The sequence below is a fragment of the Lepisosteus oculatus genome, chromosome 20 (assembly GCF_040954835.1).
Source record: "Lepisosteus oculatus isolate fLepOcu1 chromosome 20, fLepOcu1.hap2, whole genome shotgun sequence".
Lineage (NCBI taxonomy): Eukaryota > Metazoa > Chordata > Actinopteri > Semionotiformes > Lepisosteidae > Lepisosteus > Lepisosteus oculatus.
This window is the reverse complement of record NC_090715.1, coordinates 9,286,812-9,310,113: the sequence shown is the minus strand read 5'-3', so window position 1 is coordinate 9,310,113 and position 23,302 is coordinate 9,286,812. Positions and strand designations below refer to the sequence as shown.

At 42.3% G+C, this 23,302-nt stretch overlaps 2 protein-coding genes across 8 annotated transcripts in view; one reads left to right on the top strand and one right to left on the bottom strand.

Moving 5' to 3' along the window:
* The window catches only part of piezo1 (piezo type mechanosensitive ion channel component 1 (Er blood group)), a 75,911-nt gene extending 64,500 nt beyond the window's left edge, over nt 1-11,411 (top strand). For all 4 annotated transcript variants that reach the window (XM_015367992.2, XM_015367993.2, XM_015367991.2 and 1 more), the window contains 14 exons: nt 516-704; nt 1,454-1,724; nt 1,837-1,957; nt 2,424-2,571; nt 3,038-3,252; nt 3,544-3,702; nt 4,136-4,283; nt 4,713-4,901; nt 5,159-5,251; nt 5,694-5,866; nt 6,624-6,746; nt 7,401-7,480; nt 7,687-7,882; nt 9,178-11,411. In XM_015367992.2, coding sequence (XP_015223478.2) covers nt 516-704; nt 1,454-1,724; nt 1,837-1,957; nt 2,424-2,571; nt 3,038-3,252; nt 3,544-3,702; nt 4,136-4,283; nt 4,713-4,901; nt 5,159-5,251; nt 5,694-5,866; nt 6,624-6,746; nt 7,401-7,480; nt 7,687-7,882; nt 9,178-9,427 — 2,355 coding nt within the window. In that variant the 3' untranslated portion in view covers nt 9,428-11,411. The remainder of the gene's footprint in view (nt 1-515; nt 705-1,453; nt 1,725-1,836; nt 1,958-2,423; nt 2,572-3,037; nt 3,253-3,543; nt 3,703-4,135; nt 4,284-4,712; nt 4,902-5,158; nt 5,252-5,693; nt 5,867-6,623; nt 6,747-7,400; nt 7,481-7,686; nt 7,883-9,177) is intronic.
* Nucleotides 11,412-11,494: 83 nt separating this feature from the next.
* Nucleotides 11,495-22,657, bottom strand: ctu2 (cytosolic thiouridylase subunit 2 homolog (S. pombe)). 4 transcript variants are annotated; one of them, XM_069181401.1, is made up of 16 exons: nt 22,270-22,657; nt 21,502-21,595; nt 21,277-21,351; nt 20,553-20,631; nt 20,406-20,465; nt 19,746-19,806; nt 19,220-19,329; nt 18,587-18,918; nt 17,299-17,434; nt 16,193-16,324; nt 14,539-14,630; nt 14,114-14,214; nt 13,547-13,715; nt 13,196-13,262; nt 12,864-12,922; nt 11,495-12,278 (listed from the first exon to the last, which is right to left on the bottom strand). In XM_069181401.1, exons 1-16 carry the CDS (start codon nt 22,586-22,588, stop codon nt 12,224-12,226), a joined length of 1,941 nt encoding a protein of 646 aa, XP_069037502.1. In that variant the 5' UTR covers nt 22,589-22,657; the 3' UTR covers nt 11,495-12,223. The 4 variants fall into 4 exon arrangements, with proteins under 4 accessions (XP_069037502.1, XP_015223492.2, XP_015223493.2 ...); XM_015368006.2 differs by having other exon boundaries at nt 22,158-22,326; XM_015368007.2 differs by lacking the exon at nt 22,270-22,657 and adding an exon at nt 21,735-21,954.
* Nucleotides 22,658-23,302: the final 645 nt, after the last annotated feature.

Here is a 23,302-nt window from a genome sequence, read left to right as displayed (position 1 = left end):
AGCCAGGGTATCAGCTTCAGCGATGTGGCTGGAGAGCTTTTTCCAGCTGTCTCCCTCCTGTTTCTCTGTCCTGTTCTCGGGTTTTTCCATGTAGTTTCCAGTCGTGTCGTCCAGTTTGTGTTCCACTGTTCATTTTGAAGAAGTCCACTGGGTTGACTTGGCCTGCGCCTTTGAGGATTTGAATAGTTGTGTCAGATCCTCTCGTTATTGTCTCTGTTCAAGACGAAAATGTTTCCTTCAGCCTGTCGGTGTACAGTATATTGATGACGTACCACTCCTTATAAGTGGACTCCATTTGCTTCTTATGTAGTATTTTAACTCATTTTTATTCAATCAAATGGTACCAAATGAACTATGTAAGTGAGTGCTTTTCTTGCAGGCTGTGCTATAATATATACAGTACCAGAACGTTTCTAGTGACCTTTTTTAAAGTACATCTGGGAGTGTTTGGAAAGAGGCTTGCTGTTTGTGTGTTAGTTACTCTTTGTGTTTCACTGTGCTCACGTCCTGTCCAGGTGATGGTGGTGGTGAAGTACCTCTTCCAGTTCGGCTTTTTCCCCTGGAACACGTACTATGAGACCAAGCTGAACGAGGGCAAGCCGTTCTTCCCCCCTCGCATCCTAGGGCTGGAGAAGACCGACAACTACATCCGCTACGATCTGATCCAGCTCCTGGCCCTCTTCTTCCACCGCTCCCTGCTCCAGGTGCGCGCCGTGGCCCGGCACAGGCGAGAGCGATGGGTCAGGACACGGGGAACGCGGAGAAAAACGACCAATTAGCTGTAGTGATTGTACAGTTAACAGACTTGCTTTTATTCCAGAAACATTGTATTTATCTTAAAGGACCTACCAATACTGAAAATAAAACAGCAAAACTGGAAACATTTTTTGTCACAACAGTAAAAGTAATATAAAAATGCAGTAAGCTGTTTAATACACCACATCTGCTGGTATTATATTAACAGCATGACGGCTATTATTATAATTACTATTACACTAGAGGCATATGGACTATAACTGTATAGCATATACTGTTGTGCTTCCTAAAAACAAGGCCTTTTTTTGTTATCCTAAACGATAATACCATCATTAATAGCTCCATATGTGGTATTTGTGTTTCCTGGGAAAGTTTGCCTGGAAGCTTATGATGGGGCCCATCATAGTTCTCTTTGCTTCGGCTCTGTTTCCGGGTCTGACAAATGGGACCATAATGTGCAAAATCACTGGAGCTTCATGCTATGCAACTTTAAGCACTTTGAAAAGCCACTTTTAAAGGCACTACATTCTTGTAACTTTTCTGTACAGCTACAGTACCTTAGATTGTGTTCTTGCCACTAAATAGGATACATATTGCAAAAATGTGGTAAAAACCTCAGAAGTATAATAACCAGGGAAAAAGTACCAGTTTTAAACTGCAGCGATGAGTCCTTTATGGTCTGTGGGTCTCTCTCCAGCGCTACGGTTTGTGGGATCAGGATGGCAATCTGGAGGAAAAGAAGAGAAAACAGTCTGCAAAGGCAAGCGGAGAAGGAGAGGAAGCCCCAGTGAGCCCTGACCCCGGCCAGACACAGATACAAGAAGCCAAACCAGGCCCTGATGAGACGTTAGAACCAGATCAGAACCAAGACCCATCCGCCAGCCCAAAACCCCCAGATCCCCCAGAGCTAGAAGAGAAGGCCAAAAGCAGAATTCTTCGCTTCCGCAAAAAGAAACCACAGGCCCAGGGTGGGTGGATAAACACTTCCAGAAGTCCGCGCACTAATGCATCACTTTTGTGTGGACAGCTGCGAATTGTTTGTCCCCTGAAAGGTAAAGATAGTTGTCTTTTCATCCTTAGATGCAAAAGAGACCAAGGAGAGCTCTCAGCCAAAGAAGAAACTGAAGGGACACCGCAGGGAGGTGGCCAGGAAGAGGCTGAAAGTGCTAGGCGAGAAAGTGAAGCTGCTGTTCCTCACACTGTGAGCATACTGTTAAATATCGGCATTAAAAATCATGAATCTGTCTCTAGCTTGCCATGTAAGCAAATAAAGATTCATAATTTCCCCCATTAGTCAAAAGTAGCACGTTGTTTCTCTGGAGAAAGTAATAATCATACCAAAAATGTAGACAAAACAAATTCCTAACAATGATTTACTTATCTGCACAATAGTCATATTATAGACAGATACAAATAATAAGTGGGTTTCAGATTCCCATTTGGTTTAGACAGAAAATAATAGAAATCTGCCACTGTTCTAAATACACCAGCAACTCCTTAACTGACCAAAAACACTGCATCCTAATAAAAAGAGATCCTTCTCAGGACTAAATCGCCCCCTACTCAGATTCCCACAAGTGGGAACCAATTTCCCTATTCTTACAATGGATGTTATTCACAAGACCTTCATGTGGGTGTTATTATGAGTGTTCCTGGTATTCTTTCAGGATACGCAATGTGTACAAACCAATCCATGGATTCTTCTACAACATACTGCACACGGAGTACCATGCGGCGACAGACGTCTATGCACTGATGTTTTTGACAGATGTGGTGGATTTCATCATCATCGTCTTTGGGTTTTGGGCCTTTGGTGTGAGTACCACATCCTCAAGTTAAGAATATCCAAAAGTCCCGACATCATCTTAAGAGCGTACCTCCACAATTCACACACTAAGTCCAACTTTGAAAGAGGATTTAAGAGTCTGTATTTAGGCTTTGGGTAGTAGGGATCTCATGCAAGAGGCGTGAAAGGTAATTGGCTACAGACACCCCCAGTGTATTTAAACTTCACAGAGAGCAGGAGTACAGAATGTGGGAGTTAAGAGTCAGTTGTAAATAATATACAGTAGTCTGGTTATTTTTCAGCCTCAGCAGGGAAATGAACTGGCATCCTGCTAGACTCCCAGGACAGATATCCTATGGTTCTGCTATTAATTTCCAGCAGAGGGTGGTAGCGGAAGAAGTAAATATGCCTTATTCCATATGATAAGTAGGGATCGCCCATTAAAAGCCTATTCAAAGGGTCTGACAAATGTCTTTGGCTTGACATCCTGTATAGAAACACTCTGCGGCTGCAGACATTGCCTCCACGCTGTCAGAGGACCAGGTGCCTGAGGCCTTTCTGGTGATGTTGCTCATCCAGTTCAGCACAATGGTGATTGACCGTGCCCTCTATCTGCGCAAGACTGTGCTGGGAAAACTGATCTTTCAGGTCCTCCTGGTCTTTGGTATCCATATCTGGATGTTCTTCATCCTGCCAGCTGTCACAGAGAGGTGAGGAAAGGGGAAAGGGGTGGGTTGGTCAAGCAGCACTGGTACTGGCACAGCCCTCCTGACTGCGCTCTTGGGCCACAGAGCCTCAACAGCTCATTTCAGCAGAGGGTGGCCATGAGGGTCAAAAATATTTTAATTCCAATAACAAAGCAGACAGCTAATTGAGTAGCATTTCCTACTTTTCATGAGTACTGATGTAAATGTTTATCAAGCTCAATCACATTCATTTTATTTTAATGGTAGATTAACTTAAAGTGACACTCCTATTAACTCTCCGTTTTCTGTTCACAGGATGTTCAGTCAGAACCCTGTGGCCCAGATCTGGTACTTTGTGAAATGCATCTACTTTGCCCTCTCGGCCTATCAGATCCATTGCGGTTATCCCACTCGCATTCTGGGAAACTTTCTCACCAAGACGTACAACCACCTCAATCTCTTCCTCTTCCAGGGGTGAGTGGATTTATACTGTACAGAACACCAGAATGTTATGCCAGGCAGTCTGCAATGGGGATCACTAAGATTGATCAGTTGTTTTTTTAATCAGAAACAAACATCTGCATCTTCACTTCCAAGTGGAACATTTTAAAGTAATTCAAGTTATTGGAATATCTTGAATGTTTGGTTATCTGGAAATGTAATATTTTGCAGTTCAAATTGGAGGCTGTGAGCCGTTACACTGACAGACCTCCTTAGTTATTCTTATACAGTAGTGTGAGGTATGATGTCTTCATTGTAGATCTATTATGGCACAGTTTATGGCAACAGGTGTGTTGGCTCTGTCACTTGACTCAGAGAAGCCTGCCTTGTGGTGCAGGAGTTCGGAGAGTCTGAGAGTTCGGGCAGTACTGCATGTATGGGAGGATTACCTGTGTTGCGATTCCAGGTTCCGCCTGGTTCCTTTCCTGGTGGAGCTGCGTGCTGTGATGGACTGGGTCTGGACTGACACAACCCTGTCTCTCTCCAACTGGATGTGTGTAGAGGATATATATGCCAACATCTTCATCATCAAGTGCAGCCGTGAAACCGAGAAGGTACAGAAAGGGCACCTTGCTTTCTGACTCCTGGCTGGGTCTTTCTTTGACCTCTGGGTGCTTTTAACCACCTCATTGAGCATCTTGCTTTATTCTTAGGTTACATGGCAACATGATGGTTAGGTATGCACATCAGACATTAGCAACTCTTTGTGCAAGTTTGTAACCAATTAAGCAAGCATATGGTGTGGACAGATTGAGTGCAATAATTCAAGAAAGAGCTTGATAAAATCTGTGGAGCTGCAAACTACTAGGACCGTCCATCAGTCATTTTATTATAATTTTTTAAGTATTTGCTTTTAACTTTTAAAGTTTTCTTCCAGTTGTATTCTCTGAAAATTGGCATTTATACCAGAAAACATATTCTGCTGAGATGCAAACGCAAACTAAGGTGGTTTGACATGAGTGTTTCGTGACTGTTTTGCTCAGAAATACCCCCAGCCCAAAGGTCAGAAAAAGAAGAAGATTGTGAAGTATGGGATGGGCGGGCTCATCATAGTCTTCCTCATCTGCATCATCTGGTTCCCGCTACTCTTCATCTCATTGGTCAGATCTGTAGTGGGTGTGGTGAACCATCCCGTGGATGTTACAGTCACTGTCAAGCTGGGGGGTTATGAGGTAAGTCACAGGACATGTGCGTATCTTTGGCTGTTGGCTGTTTCAACAAACCATTTAATTTTTCTGCAGAGGATTAAAATCAGTCATTTGTTATGTACAGAAAAAGAAGAACCCTCGCTGTACCGAAACATCCAGTTTAACTCCTAATTTCTCAGGAAGTTTGTGCTTAGGTTTAAGGATCCACTGATGTGAACAGATTCAAAATAATAAAGAGAAATCACCGAGCACTGATATGCCGTTTTTTGTCTGCTCCTCAGCCCTTATTTACCATGAGTGTGCAGCAGCAGTCCATCCAGCCCTTCACCGAAACGAACTACAGCCAGCTAACGGAGAAGTTTGGCAAGAATCCGGTGAGCACTCTCACGTACACACAAGTCTCAGCTACGCAAAGCCCTGGATAGGATAGTCTGGCTGAAGTAGGGTTTTAGTCAGTTTTTAGAACAAATCACAAATTATGCAACAGGTTTATTTAGTTATTTTTATTTAATCACTTATCCCAAAACATACTGAACTGTAACAAAATGTTTATTTTGTGTTCATGGAGAATCATTCCACTTTGAGGGCCAAAATGTTCTTTTCTAAAAGTACTACAAGTATATAAAATAGGGAGATCATTTAAAAAAAAAATAATTCTTCCTAGGCAAGATAAGCACACAATGGTAGTAGCCATGAGATACTGAAACTGTTCCAAATCAAGTTTTGAATAGTAAAATATCAGTTTTTTTTTGTTTTGGGAGAACAAATCTTCCCTAAATCAAGGTTTAAAAGCCTCTTTGTTCCTCCCAATGGCAGGTGGCGATGCAGTTTATCACTCTGTACAGCTACGAGGACATTGTCACTGCCAATATAGATGGGAGCTCGGGCTCTGTGTGGAGGATCAGCCCCCCCAGCCGCCAGGAGGTCATTAAAGAACTGCTGAGCAGCCCGGTGGACATGACCCTGCGCTTCATGTGGAATTTCCAGAGGTCAGTCCGCAGGGCTGTTAGGAGGGACATGAACGCGTTAGGAGCTCCTGTTTCAGCTGTTCCAGTCTGTCTTCATTGGCAACAGTAACCAGCTTCTATGCCAGTTGTTAATTCTTAAAATTTGTGAGACAGTTGTCTTCCAATTGGAAAATCGCGTTCTAAGGCACGTACATGTACGCTTTTCGATTGATTGAAAGAATATTTCCCATGCTGCCCTTTGTGCCTGTCAATCTCAGTGGACAGGATTAAGAATGTGCAGTCTGGGGGTTGCCGACTGGCTCGGCTGGAAAAGGCACTGTGACCCCAGACATCACAGGACGCAGCCTGGGTCATGATGCTAGTCAGCTCCGCAGGGACAGAGCAGCCAAGGGCAGGGTTACAGACTAGGGCTTCTCTGGCTCACCTGCAGCCTTCAGGAGCTGTTAGCCAAAGGACTTGTCTCTCTGTCAGTTGGTACCGAGTCTCCTGTAAGTGACTGCACAGCCCCTTGATGTGTAAAACAATGAATGGCTTGAAGGAGGGTAGGTCAGAGAAGTCCCTCTGCTCTTCTTCCTTCTCACAAGTGTGATTGCCACATCACCCTTCCAAGTGTGATGGGTCCAGAATACAAAAATGGCAAATGGGAAGGAAAAAATAGAATTTGCTAGTCTCGGTTGTGGAAGTGTGTGGGTTTTTAGCCCCACAGAAGAGCAGAGATGTGTTTCCTGGATGGTTGGGTGGTGGGTCCTCATGCTGTTCCTCTGCGGGGTCTCTGCAGGGACCTGGGGAAAGGTGGCACAGTGGAGCACACCTTCGACAAGCACTCCATTGACCTGAAGCCCGGCGATCCTGTGCGAGCAGGCCTAGCTTCGCTGCTGCTAGGGAACAGCTCTGAACCCGTGTAAGTCACGCAAAACATCTCCCCCTGCTGCCCTGTCCAGAATGTACGCCACAGAGGAGAAGGGCTGCACCTCGAACCTTGCAACCTGCAGCCACAAAGACGCATACATACTGTACTATTGACATGGTGAACATGACTGCTGTGAAAGTATACACAGAATGCTAATTACAGTAACAGCATTTCCCTTACAGGCGATTTAATTAGTAATGCTGATCAGAGAATATGACTTCTCAAATAGGCTGACATTATGCATAAAATTAACATTAGGCATAATTTGTTTCTTGAAAAACTGTGAAAGGTTCTGTAAATGCATTGCCAGTATAAGAACAGATTACAGTACTAGATCCTTACTGCGAATCTAAAGAGAGGTTTGAAGGGTTGAGTTCCATAAAACTATATAGATAATACTTTATTAATTCCGTAGGGAAATTGATGTTACAGCAGTCCAGCCCAAGACGAGCAAAAACAGACATCAGAATAGTTATAAAACAAAAGATGACAAAATAAATAAAAATAAATACATAAAAAATAAATACATAGGTGTGTGCAAAATGTGATGACCATAGTCACTGTAAAAACAATAAAATATGTGCAAAACTATCACAGTTTCTCACAGCCAGTACACGATATTTGCAATGTTTGTTTGTTTTACAGGCATGTGAATGACATGTTCCCAAATTATATCAGGGCGCCGAATGGACCTGAAGCTAAACCTGTCAGTCAGCTGTACCCAGGTAAGAGTGGTTACCATACCTCACCCCTGTCTCCAACCCGTCCGCCAGTTTTGGAAAAGCCAGGAGTTGTTGTATTAACCTGACCTAACCAAATCCTTGTAGTGTGTTGTGTTAAGTCTGTAATGTAAGAAGATTTGATGATCAGAAACTCTCTTGACTGCAGCACACTCACCTCAGATCTCATTTCTAACCTGTTTCGGTGGCAGATGAGGAGGACAGCTACCTGGATGTGACTCTGACCCTGATGAAGGACCACTCGGTCAACGGCAGCGGGATGCTGGAGTGGTGGGATATTCACATTGCAGACTGCAGCTCTTCCCAGGACAGCTGCGGAGTCCTTCCCATGGTCATTTTCAATGACAAAGTCAGCCCTCCCAGCCTGGGCTTCTTGGCCGGATATGGGTATGAGCCTCATGTTTCATTGACAGTGCTTCCCCAGCTGGAGAACCAAGTGCATTGATTTGAATAAGCATGCATATAAATAAAACCACAAGTAGCTAATCCAACATTGCAGCTCAAAAGGTGAAGTCCTCTTTGTTGTATTATTGGCTCATTTGTATTCCTGAGACACTGCTCTCACTGCCCACACAGCAGTCACTTGGGACAGTTATCTGGTTTTTGCTCTTTTTTCATTTATGCAGACAGAGCCTTAAAAGGTATTTGCCTCCCAGCAAAGTTTCCAGATTCTCCTGCACTCTGAGTTTCCGATCGTGATACTTCCAGATAGGACTTTATATTTCCAATCTACTGTTGGCACACAGTAGAAATGAAAAATGCTTGAAGATAAAAATGTTAGAACGTTAACAATATTAGAAGATCTTCAAATGCATAAGAAGTATATTTTAACCTATCTAAAAAAATGGCACAGCAGCAATGGTGCTTCCATTTAGTACTTAGGAAGCTGATTATTTAAGCTATCAGTAAATTTCAATTTGTATATATTCTTTTAGAGTTTGCTAACATCCATTTCCCCTCACATAGATGTGTTCCGTTTAATAGTGCTGTGACTGTAGAATCACCAGTTATTTTTTTATATACCCACTTGATTTGGAACTGCCCTTCTGAGTTTTTCATGTCTCGGCTCATGGTTGGGAACCATGCACCCAGACACTCGAGGGAGAATGGAGAAGTGCAGTCAGACTACAGTTTCACCTCACAGGCTCCGTAGCCCCGTGCAGGAGCTTCAGCGCCGAATTTAGGGGTGGCAGATCCCTTGCCCATGGGCCAGTGGGCCTGTGAGTGTCTATGTGGCCGAGAGCTAAGAGAGCTCTGGCTGACTGATGGCAGTACCCAGCCAGTCGTGTGCCACCTCTCTAGGAATCCTAGTCACAGTCCGCTAGTGACATGACCCAGCCTCCAGCTCCCAATGCCTGGGTGATGAGAGCTCTACCTGCCCTTACCAATTTTGCTACCAAAAAATGCCTCTGTTCAATATAATATTTAATAAAATTATTTTTTTTAATGCATACCTTATTTCAAATGTGCCATTATCAGAAGGGAGTGAAAACTTCTGCAAGGTGCATTGCATTTGCAATGTATTAAAATTTCTACCACTATTTTACGCTCCATTTAAGGACTTCACTAGTAGAAACCTGTAGCATGGTGATCTTCCAGCTGCGTCTTTCTGGGCATGCGTTGTCACCGCAGTTTTAAATGGCTTGTCCGTGGATGGTGCTGACTTCTCCTCCTGTTTGCAGGATCATGGGGCTGTACGTGTCGGTGGTGCTGGTGATCGGGAAGTTTGTGCGCGGCTTCTTCAGCGAGATCTCCCACTCCATCATGTTCGAGGAGCTGCCCTGCGTGGACCGCATCCTCAAGCTGTGCACGGACATCTTCCTGGTGCGCGAGACCGGGGAGCTGGAGCTGGAGGAGGAGCTGTACTCCAAACTCATCTTCCTGTACCGCTCACCGGAGACTATGATCAAGTGGACCCGGGAAAAAGACTAGGAGACCCACAGCCTGCACACTCATAAATGAGTCAATCTCATTTATATTACCCAAAGCATCATACTGTCCTTCTGTTTTTCACTGGTAACTCTCATGACCAGGGCTCTGACACTCACTGCTCATTGGAAATAAGCCTTGAGCTGTAACAACAGAAGGCAGGAGACTTATTCACCCATGTATCCTGGAACCCTTCGCCATGAAATAAGAAATTGTGACAGCTGGAGATCATAAACTTTTCCATTTTCTTTTCAATTTTATAAATACAACTGTAATGACTGCCACTAAGCAATTGGTGTTAATGGGCTGATATCGCAGAGTACGTTTCATGGTTGCGTATTTACCTTTTTCTACGGGATAGCCCTAGCCCATTAATACAGAGACTGCATGGAGCTTTCCTTCGTGGCTGAGCCAAGTTTTTTTTGTTTCCTTTTCTGAAATATGACCTTTAGGACCTGGGTTGAAATTACCTCAGACCACAAGAATGTGGACGTCTGTGTTCTCATGAAGGGCGAGTTATGAGAAGGCAGCAGGACAGATGACATAGCGGACAGGAAACAGGACAAGGAAACTAAAGCTGGGAAGAGCAGGAGGATTTAGACTGGGTTCTTCTTTACTTGTATGCTTTTCTCAATTCATCCAGTCCGAATGGATAAATAAAGACATTTTCGGTGGGAAAACTGTGATCCCCAAAGACAACGTAGACCAGGATCTTAGCTAATTGTTATTCTAACACTAAAGTCAAAAGACTTAAAAAAGCTTATACTGAACTGTTTACAAACATGCTTAGAAGACTATGAAAGCTGTTGGAAAGAACAAACTGTTTTAGTAATGGATACATCGGAATGGAGACAAGGGAGAGATTTTAAAGACTTGAACTCTAAGGCTGATTCTAAACTGTCACTTAAAAACCTCTACACAAGATTGCATAGAAAGACCAGCTGTCGTCATCACCCTTTCATGACTTTAAACAAGTTTTATGTTAAAAACCAAGTACTGTCAAAAGACTCTATCCTTTAGCAGACCAAAATGATCATCAGGGAGAAGGAAACTGTACCAAACTCTGAAATGTGTTGAAATGGGGAAAAAGCGTGCGTCTTGGATGTTTACATGCTGGAATAGTTTTATTTAAATTTAAACAAGCTACCAAGCAATAGTTTATGGCAGTGTTTCTCAGTCATGATCCTGGAGTCTGCCTGTGTCTGCTGGTTTTTGTGCCCTCTGGGACTTTAATCATCAGTGCCTTAAAATGATCTGCTTGGCATTTTAGACTTTTTTTCTCCATAAGGTGCAACCTCAAGTACATATTTTACAACTACGGCAGCACACAGAACTGCGGTCTCTCCTCAACTTTCTAATTAAGAATTGCTCCCTTATTTTTTACTAACAGGTGATCAGTCGGTCAGCAAACACAGTGGGAACAGTGGTGTACTAGACACCTCCCACGGTGAGTTTTTCATCAGTTTAAGCTATGCTTATGTTTCAGGTCACAGACCTTAAAACTCATTAGCACATGGTTCGTACCATTACAAATCTCATGTAGCTGAAGGGCTGAAAGCAAAATTAAAAAAAAACTGAAAGAAATTAGCCCGTGATTTAGAGCAAAAACCAGCAGCCACAGATACTCCAGGTTTAGCATTGAGAACCAGTGCTTTATAGAAAAGCACAGTACCATACTATTGGTGCCAAAATGTTTCCAAATTAATGTTTTTGTATAATATTTTTGAACTGTCATAAAAAGGTTTGACACTTGCCTTATGAAATACATATCTCTAAATATATTTTCATTATAATCAAGAGGTCTTTTGTATAAAATTGCTATTTTTTCTTAACTGCACCTTCTTTTTGATGATGGGGAAAAAGTGAAACCCTAATAGACAAATTTCAGTTCCACAGTTCAGGGTATTCTACTTTTTCTCATCGTCATGACTTGGTTCTTTTAATGGCGATGTGTTTTTTTAATCAATAAAAACCTTGTTCATCTTTAGCTCTGACTTTCAAATCATTCTTCTTAGAATTTCTTGACTCACCAGTCACCTTGCTTAAAGTACATTTTCATTTGAACCCAACCACTGCAAAACAATTTATTATACATCTTAAAGTACACGTTTTTTCTTTATAAAAAAAAAACATCTGTCTGCATAATTAAGTTAAACCTTACAGAAAATGATGGTTATATGGTCACGTAGTGATGACAATGGTACCAAAACTGCCCTACTGCCATTCATTAAAGATTATATTGATGTGAAATGGCAGAGCGTCTTTAAAGTAAAACAAAGCCATATTCTTAACGTCATCTACTGTACTTTAAACTAAAAAAATGTTTATTACTGTCTGGAAAAGGAACCATTCTAATACAGTTATAGTTATAATAACAGAGCAAACAGTACACAAATGCATGGGATATTCAAACAGGAACACAGTGCTACCATTTAAAATGATGATAAAAAGAATTGTGAATGGGGATTTTAACAACCGAGTTAAAAAACATAAAAATCAGCCTTGGCTTTCTAAAAAGCAGACAGATAGATAAGTAGTTCTAAAAAACATGTTAAAAGGCAAGTTCAAGTTCACATTTAAATGGAATACAGCCTGCACTTGAACATTGGGTTGATTTGATCATTTAGAGTTGTGTATTCAACCATAAGAAGGGACTGAACCCATGAGGGTGCCTGAGCATGTATAGGAGTCTCTCCGATGGAGTCAGCTGCTCTCTAAAGCAGCGCAGAGCCTGAGCAGGCAACTGAACACATGGGGCTGATACAGCGGTGTCCTCCCGCTGGAAAACCTCAGGCCTTCTCACTCCTGCGCAGGATCCAGAAGGAACTCGCTGATCTCCTCTCTCATCTGAGCCCTGTCAGACACACAGGAAGGCAAAACCGCACCTTACTGGTTACTTTCTGCATGTCCCCAGTATGTTTTATCATCACAGCACACATTTTAATGGGAAAGAACTGCACTGCTTTGCCCTTCACTGCTCCCCATTTTGAGTTTCTCTGCCCACTGTTTGCCTGAAGAGTAAAACCGACTTCACTTCACACCGACTTCACACACCTTTCAGATTCAACACACCATCAATTTCCTGTATATATACACACATTATGTCTTTTAATTGATGGAAATAAAACTCTGATTTGTTGTTCTGGGCACAATGTAAACAACTTGTATAAAAATGAGGTTCAAAGTAGATTTCTCTTGTGCACTATTCTGAATAATCTGACACACAGCTGCAGCAGCCTTAGACAAGCCTATAGTATGTGGACCGAAGAGGAGAATTCAGCCTTCCACTGTACATTCCAGTTCATGATAGAAACAGAAGACACAGATAGATAGAAACAGAAGCAATGCTGTCTGTATGGATCAAATGAAACTTCTCTTTGAAGTTCACAACACGAGATAATTAAACTGTTTTTTATTAGTTTTCAAGGAATACACTCACCTTCGCCTCCTGTGTTCAGTTTCTAACACAATATATGGAGGAAGTGTCTCTACCGAGGTCTGTTGAATGCGAACAGAAATATTAGGGAATTAGACTTTTTTGCCATTACCAACTCCTCTTGTGGGGGAAAAAAAGACATTTCCTACAGAAAAATAATTTTAAGAGGATGTCTAATCAAGAAGAGGTCCTCTAATTACAGCAGAAAGGTCTGGGTATTATTCAGTACAAAATAATTCAATCCCACAATTCCCATGGAGGCAATAAGGAAACAGTTGCTTCAGACAATCCAGTCCTGTTTTGCGCACTTTTAAAACACTTTTTTTTATTCTCACCATGTCTTTGATGATCAGTCTGCAGCTGTAACACAGGAGGCTCCTAGGGTCAGGAGAAGAGGCATCCCTGGAGAGTAACATGTTATATGGCAGCCAGGTACAAACATGGGAACGTGCAACACTATACAGGCTTCAAAGAATCTCTATACAGTCAACGACCTATACTGTACAATTTCTTAAGAGAAGGGGCAGAAGAGATATAGAGTTAACAGCAGGATTTTAAATAATGACTTAGACGGCTTGTCCTTGAACCTTGTTAGTGCTCTTCTAGTGGCCATCTAGTCTCCCAGAACCTGACCAGTGCCTGAAAATGAATAACCAAGAACATGCAACTAGTTGCCCTAGACCTACTCGTCCGCAGAGCAGCGGCTCCCTCCTCCAGACCCGCAGCAGTCAGTCCGCTCGTCTCCTGCAGGGCGGCGCTGCAGTCCGGGAGCCGAGAGCCCCGGCGGAGGCTCAGGGCAGCTCTTCTGCGACAGCTGCTCCGAGACCAAGGTGGCACGAAAGGCAGAGGCCTCCGCTGCAGAGCGACATGATATCACTGGTTCTCAACACGTCAGCTTGCCACTGGGCTTACGACCATGAATTCACAGTTTTCAACTAGAAAGATTCTGTTCAAGTACGGAAAGAGGAATGTACTTTATATTTATACAATTATTTTAATGAACCATGTACATTCTAGTTCTGGTCAGTTTTTTTGCAGTGACGCAACTCCCCATGTTTGCTGACACAATACGATCTAGTGTCCATTGCAGTATGTGTAATAATAAACTTGAATTGAACTTTCAGATGTGGAAATCCAGCATTACAAGATATGCACCTTAGTTGCACTGTCCTTTGCTTTGGAAAACAATTTCCTGGAGTCACTGGAACCTGCTTTATTCTAACATTTTCATCAGCAGGGGTCCTGATCCCTACCTGCTCCAGTGTCCAGAGCACACAGGCACAGCAGGCACCTCTCAGCCTGCTCTTGGTCGCTGCTCAGTTGTGGGCAGGCAGTGTTCAGCTTCTCACTGGTCCTGAAAAACACCGCAAATGTGCTATGTGCCAATTCAGATGTCCCAAACACTCCTGAACAGGAAAACTGACACAGAAGAGTTTACAGACATCTCACTTTTACATCTCAGAGAAGGTCATGAAAATTAAACGGGAAAAATCCTACAACATTCAACACTTCCAGTCTACTACACACCTAGCGCTGGCCTAAAGATGGAGTACATAGTCTCAGAAGTCAATCTCATTTATATTACCCAAAGCATCATACTGTCCTTCTGTTTTTCACTGGTACGCAAGTGTGTAATGGCACCTAAATATGTGTGGAAAGCTGACTTCTCGGAAATCACCTGTAAATAGTGCTTATTGTGGAGGGGAAGTCCATCTGAAGTTTATTGACAAAGCTCTCAGTCAGGCGCTGAATACTGGCCTTTTCAGGTGCCTGAGAAAACAGTAACCGCAGAGAGTCAGAACAGCTTTTAAACTAAAAGAATCTAATTTCATCCTGGCAGGAAACAGCAGTTATTTGCGGGGGGGATCTGGAATAGGATCCTTATGACATCAGAATCAGACTGAAACAAAGTCACAGTCTCTCAACTTACCAGTCAGCATGTGTCTACAGAAACACGGTTTATAAAGTTCACGAGTGCTGCAGATCCTCCAAAAGACAAGCACGCATAGAAGTTACTTAGATGACCAGAATTTTTTTTTTTCACATAAGGAATGCCTTACAGAATAGAATTGTTGTGGCTTTTAACTAAAGGCATCAAAATACTTCTAGATCGCACTTCACAAGGAACCCATTTTCAAATTTACAAAGAATCTTGATACAAAGAATCAAGAAAACCTTTTATCTTTGACGTTCACTGTGTGATGTCTGATAGCTTTTCGCTCTAAGTATCAGGTTCTCTGTACAGAGCACATTATACATAGTTTAAGGCTTGAACCAAACACATCGGAGCTTGCGGCAGAGGAAGAGTACACAGAGCGTCACTCTTTCCTAGATTAAGAGCAGATTAGCACAGGACGATCTGGCCTGAGTCCACTGAAGACAAAGGTATCAGCTCTGTAGTCTCCCATTTTAGGCCAGCTCTGGAACAAGCAATAAAAAAACATCCCACGTAAAGATTAAGTGGAGTACAGAGTTTAAAGAGAATCAGGAAGGGATGTGTGAAAACATTGTGTGAAAACATTACAGAGCAGAACCTGCCAGAAACTTCCACATGCAAAAGAAGTTGTTAAACTTGTTTGTATACTGGCCCACAAATTTTGTCCAAGCCCAGGAAATACACAGCTTCAGGAAAATTACTCATTCTTGTGATAAATGCCACGGGGAATGATTAAATACACACATTGTTAGAATAGCCACTTGATTGATTTGTTGTTTTGTTCCCATGAACCGAGAGTATCTGGGAGTGTTTAGTGAAGCCCAAGGCCATGGACCAATATTCCAAGCACCGACAAGGCAAGTCATGTTCAAAGCAAAGGAATAAGCTCTATTTGACGTTATAGCACTTAAATTGTGAAACAACCACTCATTAAAAAATGCAGCTGAATTGTAAAACAAATAGAACCTGTTGTTTAAATTGAACAGTTGCTTAAATTGTAATCCTTTACTTCAGTCTTTTCCAAACAAGCAAGTTATACAAATTCATTTCCCAAGTTAATCAAAATAATATTGGTGGGCATATGTCTGAGAAAGTTTTCAATTACATTTTCCAGTCTATATTATCCCTCCGATATTTATTTCAGGTCATCTTACGGCTCTGCTCATACAGGATATTGTATATAAATGTTAGTGGTGAATCTGCTCAGCTTATTTGAAGAATAGTCTATTTTTTTTGCATGGAATAATGCTGATATACAGTACATAATTAATACAGAATCTCTTCTGTTCAGAATTGTTTTGAATTTCTCTCGCTTGTACGTGTCTGAACATCTAAACTAACAAGCAACGATATCAAGTGCAACAAGCCCACTTCACAGGTGATCTCTAGCTCTTACCTTCGTGCCGAGGTTTGGAATGAAAACGGACGAAACCCCAAACATCTTATTATAGAAAGCAATTTCCTTGGAGGAGTACTCCCTCATGGGCCTGATGATGGTAATATCTCCGTATCGGGGATCAGAGAAACCCTTCAAATTGCAGCACAGAACAAAGCCTTTAAGATTTGAGAACCATCAACCAGTTTCTGCCACAAACATGTCTAAAGCACACAACGAAACTTCCATTAAGACAACATAAAGTTTGTAAACTGGAGAATGCCATTTAGCTGGTGTGCTAGCTTGGAAAATCTCATGCAACTGTTTCTTGAAAGACCCCAGGGTATTGGTCTCTACAACATGGCTGTGTAGTGTGCTCCATACTCCCACAACCCAATGTGCAAATAGGTGCCTTCTGTTCTATGCTTTAAATACTGTTCCTCTTGGTTTCCTTGGTTTGTGTCCTCTGGTTTGTATTTCACTATTAATTGTGAAAACGTTGATAATTTGTCAAGAGCTTTGAGGATTCTGTATACATGAACAAGTTCATAGTCTCTCCTCAAAGCCATAAAGGTTCCCATGGACTGTCAAAGTAGGGCAGCTCTTCGAGTCCGAGTCTCTGAAAAAATCTTCAAGCTCATTTCCCACTCCACATTTGATACTTATAGTTTATGCTTCCCGTATGGAATTCTCTGCATATAGCTGCGTTAAACGTCATCTGTGGGTCTTCACTTCTAAATATTTCCATATTTCCCATTCAGAATCTACAGTGGTTGCCAATTCTACTATTTTGGGGAGTATCATTGATGAATTTCACAAGTTTAATACCTGTATCAGAATCTAGATCTTTGACATACATTAGGAAGAACACAGTGGTCCCAGAGGCACTCTGCTAATTACAGTATCCCAACCATAGTGTGATTTCATATTTGAATATTTCTTTAAAAATTACACATTTCTTTTTTGTATTAGATTAGATCTTTTTTTCTTCCAGTTCTAAGGTGGTGGACCTTTGGTGCTTTAATATGCAGTCAAACACTGACGGTTTACTTTACATGAATAGTTTTGGTTGACAGAGCACTTCTTTTCAAACGTAACATTGCACCCATACACGATCCTGTCCTCACCGTGTCCATTGCCAGAGAGGCGCCCCGGCCCAGGGAGATGTTACTAAGGAGCTTCACTGCCAGGCGAGAGCAACTGTCTCCCATCATCACCTTAGAGTAACCCTTAACCCGGGCTGTGTGCACAATCAGATGGTGCCTAATGGGAAAGAAAGCAGATAATCTCGGTCACGCCAGAGATCAAAAGCATGTCAGCTGCTGAAACTAAATTCCTACAGTAGCAAGTAAAGCCTTATCATGTCTTCTTCTCCAGCACTGTCCAGATACGAAGTGCACCATTGTTGTATTTGCCCATTGGTCATACATTGTGTAAATGTCTATGGACTGGTTTTAAAAAAGTATTCACAGCTGATGATAACCTTTGGCAGACAGGTTAATGAATACTTTTACCAAACAAAGCTCCAGTCCCTGAAAACAGCAACTTGAGGAAATGTTCAGCCTGTTTTTGACAATCTTTATGAGTGTTGTGACAAGGCAGTTCCTGCCACCCCAATATGCCCCATCAAAACACTCCACAATTCCTACTTGGTCCTGTGTAATACATTTTGAAACACAATTACAGTCATGGTACCACACCTGAAAGAGAATGCTAAATCCAGCAGCCATATCAACTCACAACTGGCAACCCACTGAAGCTCAGCAGATGTGAGCCTGGTCAGTATCTGGATGGGAGACTCCTGGGAAAGCTGAGACTGCTGCTGGAACAGGTGTTAGTGAGGCCAGTAGGGGGGGGCGCTCACCCTGCGGTCTGTATGGGTCCTAATGCCCCAGTATTGCAAGAGAGATACTATACTGTAAAAAAGGCTCCATCCTTCGGCTGGGATGTCAAACTAAGGTCCTGGCTCGTGCTGGTCATTAAAAATCCCAGGGTGTTTCTTGAAAAGAGTAGGGGTGTTACACCGGCATCCTGGCCAAATTTCCCATTGTCCTTTACCAATCATGGCCTCCTAATAATCCCCATCTCTGAACTGGCTTCATCACTCTGTTCTCCTCCCCACTGAGAGCTGGTGTGTGGGGAGCGTACTGGCGCACTATGGCTGCCGTCACATCATCAAGGCGGGGGCTGCACACTGGTGGTGGTGGAGGGGAGTCCCCATTACCACTACCATTATCAATCAAGGTAAAGCCCTTTGAGTGGAGTGTCCAGAAAAGTGCTAATACAAGTGTAATGAATTTATTCTTATTTTTAAAAAATGGTGAGAGGATGATGAGTTAAGCATGCAAGATGAAAGGCTGTTTTTATTAACATGTAGAAATTCCAAGCTCTGGAGTTATGTCTTCGTGATCTCACCTCAGCATCTGCAGTATCTGCTCTTTAGCCGTCAGAGTTTTTACAGAGTCCAGCAGTCTCTCCACAGCCTTGGTTTCCTGTAGCGTGAAGGTGAAGGGTCTCCCACCGGATGTTCGAACCTCTTCCTCAGGCCTGTCCTGGGTAGAGAGCTCAGAAAGCCTGGATTGGGCTTCGAACAGCTGGGAGTCCTGGGATGCAAAGGCATTGCTCTTCTCTGTCTGGGTGTTTGTACTGAGCTGGATGAACTGGTCTACAGCAGCTTTATAACACCCCCCCGGCTTGCCTGGGATTGAGGAGACGCACTGCAGAACTGAACTGGGCAGGCGGAAGACCTGGTAAATGAAACAACCAATGGAAAAAAAATGCAGTATTGAACAACATGCTCAGAGAGTATGGATCAGCTGTGAACGACTGGATTAAATATTGCAATAACAAAAGCTTTGAGCCAAGCAGTCATGTAAGAGTGTTCCTTAGGGAAATCTGGAGTATGGCAATGGAGTGATTATTGGCTGAAAAACTATGCTACTCTGAAAGAATAACACACAACCATGCCAACCGAAATGGATCATTTCATGACAGTGCAGCACAGACCACTCAAGACTGAACACACTGAAGAAGCAGTACACTACTTACTTCCTCCAGGTGAACAACGTAGAAAGGGAATCCTGTGGCTTGGAATATAGACTCCATCTGGGCTATTCTTCCTGCTCGCTCTTCTAGGCTCTGACCACAGGCAGACCCTTCTATAAAACACATTACAAAACTAAACAGAAACCAGGGAACTGTCTAGTCATGGGGGAAACGAAGGCAGAACCATTCATCTTTAGAACCCTTGGTTAAAATCAGTTCAGTTGCAGTTCCAGTTCATAATCTGCAACATTCACTAGCAGAATAAGCAGAGAAAGTCATCATTACCCTATCCTGGTGCAGCACTTAATGGCTGTAGGTTGTACTGGTCCCCGATTTCTACACCACTTAACTCATTAACCTCAAAGTGTAGATGTTATGGCAAAAAAATAAACAGCTTCCAGTTTTAAGTACAAACAGCACTCATAAACACCAACTAAAAATGAAATACAGTCTTTCATGTGCAATATAAAGTAATGGATCTGTATATACTGTAAAACAGAACATTATTTAAAAAAGATTAGTTTATTACCATCAATGTAGACTATTCCCGGTATAAATCTTAATTTCTTTGGAGCTTCACGGCTCAAACCCTGAAACAAAAAGAAAAATCAAAGACTACTGGTTTTATACATTGCATTAAAAAAAACAACTTACAATATTATCAGCACTATTATTTGTTCTATTTAAAAAATCATTTCCAAGGTAATAGAGTGACTTTAAAATACAGAGGATAACTTACAGAGGATAAAAAAGGATAACTTTGAACTAGTTAATTAAGGTATCAGGTAATACCAATTAATCACTTTGCTTATTTAGATCATTTCTGAGGTTAAAAGTTACTAATATTAGTACTAATAACACCACCATTATAAGACAGTACTTGCAACAGCATGAGCCTGGGATCACCCCTGCTGAAAGTCAAGACAAAAGTAATCATCTCACTTCTGCTACGCATTAGTGGCAGAAATGAAACTCGGAAGAAACTACTTTAAAAATAGTTGTGAAGAATGTTAAGCAAACTGCACATCAAGAGCATTTCCAAGTCACACTTGATGGTCGATGTATCGATGAATAGCTTAATTAAAAGATCAAAATAATCAACCGTTTCATAATTGCTCTAGTGTAAAATCAAGAGACTTGTTTCAGAACATTGCTCCAAAGCATTCGGGAACAGAAATTATTATACTACCTCCTGGACCTGGGAAAGCATGGAACTTGAAGCAGGACCACCTGACAAGGCCAGAAGAACCTGGACATGAACACAAGAGTTACTGACAATTGGTAAATGGAATGGAAAAAAAAATAGGGAAAAAGAAAACGCTCATTGTTAACTCACCTTCTCCCCAGGAAAGATTAGACGGGTTTTCCCCAGCATGGCACGAAATTTATGTACAAAGTACTCCTTAAAGCAGCCCCTGAATTAAAATAATAAATCCTTATATTTATGTCACACTTATCTGGACAGTCCACTCAAAGCAGGTAATGGGGACTCCCCTCCACCACTAGTGTGTAGCCCCCACCTGGACAGCAACAAAATTGCACCAGTACACTCACCACCCACCAGCTATCAGTGAGGAGAACAGTTCATTACGAGGCCATGATTGGTAAAGGATAGGGTAAAGTTCAGCATGGACAATTCTATATAATTTTCAAAAACATTCCATTTTTAAACTGAAAAAAAGTCTAATTCTTTAGTCACAAGAAATCTTACCAAGCCATCCTAATATAACAGGGGAGACACATAAAAGTTTACAAACGTTTTAGCACATCCTTAAAACTTTATGAACGATTCCACAGATTTGTAATTTAACTCACTTGGTGCACACGTGAAATGTCGTCTGATCCTTTATTTAACATTACAGTAGCTCTGGCTATGCAAACTGTTTACCTTTTACGTACTCGGATCCCCTGCAGTTTCTTAAAAATATTATTTTTAAGTTTACAATAAAATTGTTACAGCACAGCTTGTAAATCTAAAGGTTGATATTTTTCCTGAACTCGTGCACCCCCCCGTGTACTGTCGTAGCTGAATGCTGCAGAGAACTTGTAACTTGTGTTACCTGCAAAAGGCGTCTCCAACACGGATAACCAGCACTGCCGAGCCTTCTTTGCATTTCACGCACTTCTGAGAAACACTGGAATGGAAAACACTCTCTGAGTCTCCCTCACGTTTGTTTTGAAGAAGAGGTTTTTGGGAAAAGGTCTCCTTCGGGAAGAAGGGTTTGAAAGCCGTAATAAAAGATGGGGAAATGGTAAGAATTATGCACTTCGTGTATCACGCTTACCTGGGAATACTTGTGTTTTCCACCAGATGGTCCTGATATTCCTCGTGGATCTGACACATGGCTCGTTCTGGGCAGCGAATATTACACTGTGCGTCTGTAAAATACACGTGACTGCCTTGTCAGATCGGCGTATATTTTTACGTAAAAGTATTTATTTTACAAGTTAATCGTTTCAGGTATATTACAGCCAACTAATGATATATCACTTTCCCTGTTCAACGCTGTTGACATACTTCACTATCCAAGGGACTGCAGCGAGGATGTGGGTATCAGCTGTGTGCACCCTCGCTCTTTTTGATGACGTACCGACAAGAAGTTTAGTGTCAGAGCCGTCCAAAACTCAAATTTTGTTATAAGGTAAGGAAGGCAAATCAGAATCGTGTCAACAGCACCACCAGTCCATTGCTACTAAGATTTAAAAATCCATAAGGACACTGCTAAAAATGCATTTCACGTTTCTGGAGTTTGTGCTTAAAATATTAGAACAGCGCCCACTACCGAGGCTTTATATTATAGGGGAATATTGGCTTATGGGAATTGTAGTTTAAATGTCCCTATTTCTTCCACTGTAAGCGTCTGAAAGAACACCAACACCCAGAAACACTGGCGGTTAGCAGGGACTGTAATAGGGTTTTGTTTTATCTTGTAATGTTTACCTCTTTGTCGTCCGGCATGTGTGTAACGCCACCATTTGTGTCGCTGGGTTGATGCCGTGTGTAATGTTTACCCCCCAAAAAACGCCCCGCTTGCACACACACACGCACGTACGTCGAAAGAGAAGAGCAGTCTGAGATCCGAGTTCATGATGGCGATGTTCCGCAATTTTGTGTCGGCGACCCAGCACAGACAGCATCCCCAGCAGCAGCAGCAGAGCGGAGCAGCGGCGGCCGCCCCCGGGGACAGTCTGGAGACCCAATTCTCCTGCCCCATCTGCCTGGAGGTCTACCACAGACCTGTCAGCATCGCCAGCTGTGGACACACGTGAGTCGCCGGTCCGGGGATGCACTTTTAAACACTCGCCAAGAAAGCAGCAGTACGCTGAGGAGTTATTGCCCAGTAGAGCACAAGCGGAATGTTTCCCCCACATCGCACACAAAACAATGCGCTGGCAGTCTGAATATCGATACCACTGCTGCCAAACTTTGGATACTGCGTGCGTTATGTAGGTTATAGCTAAACGCTGGCTCACCTTAAGGCACAAGAAATAATGGAAGCGTAATAGGACGCAGCTTTCACTCAGCCGAGACCGATGCTCATTTGTGCAAGTGAAGCGAAAAAGTGAACCAGTAAGCTCTACTTTTTCACTGAAAGCAAATCGGAACCTGGGTGTTGAGTTTGTATATGGTTAAGTGTCAGGTTTAAGCGTGTGTTTTTTTTTAATTTTCTTTCTGAATATTACAATGTGTGAAATAAAATGATAACAAACAATAAACCACCCCCATAAACCAACATCAGACGAATTTAAATGATCTATGCTCTGAGTATGATACGCCGCATCGGCGCTTTAACAGTCCTCTTGTTCACAGAAGACAAAAACGAGAGATGGGGAATAGAGTAGGGGCAATGATTCAGAGGGGAAATAGCGAGACTATTCAAAAAAAATACATTTCTGCGTGCGCGTTTGAAAAGAGGAAATGCGAGCATCTAACTCGAGCACAGTAAAGAAAAATGAAAAAAAAATATCTTAAAACATGCTCACTCATTGGGTGTTACCAGCTGTTGGTTCGTTTGTCAAATTAAGAAACCTGGTGGCTGTCCATTGGCAGTATTGCAGTGCGTTACCACATGCGGTTTCTAGTGT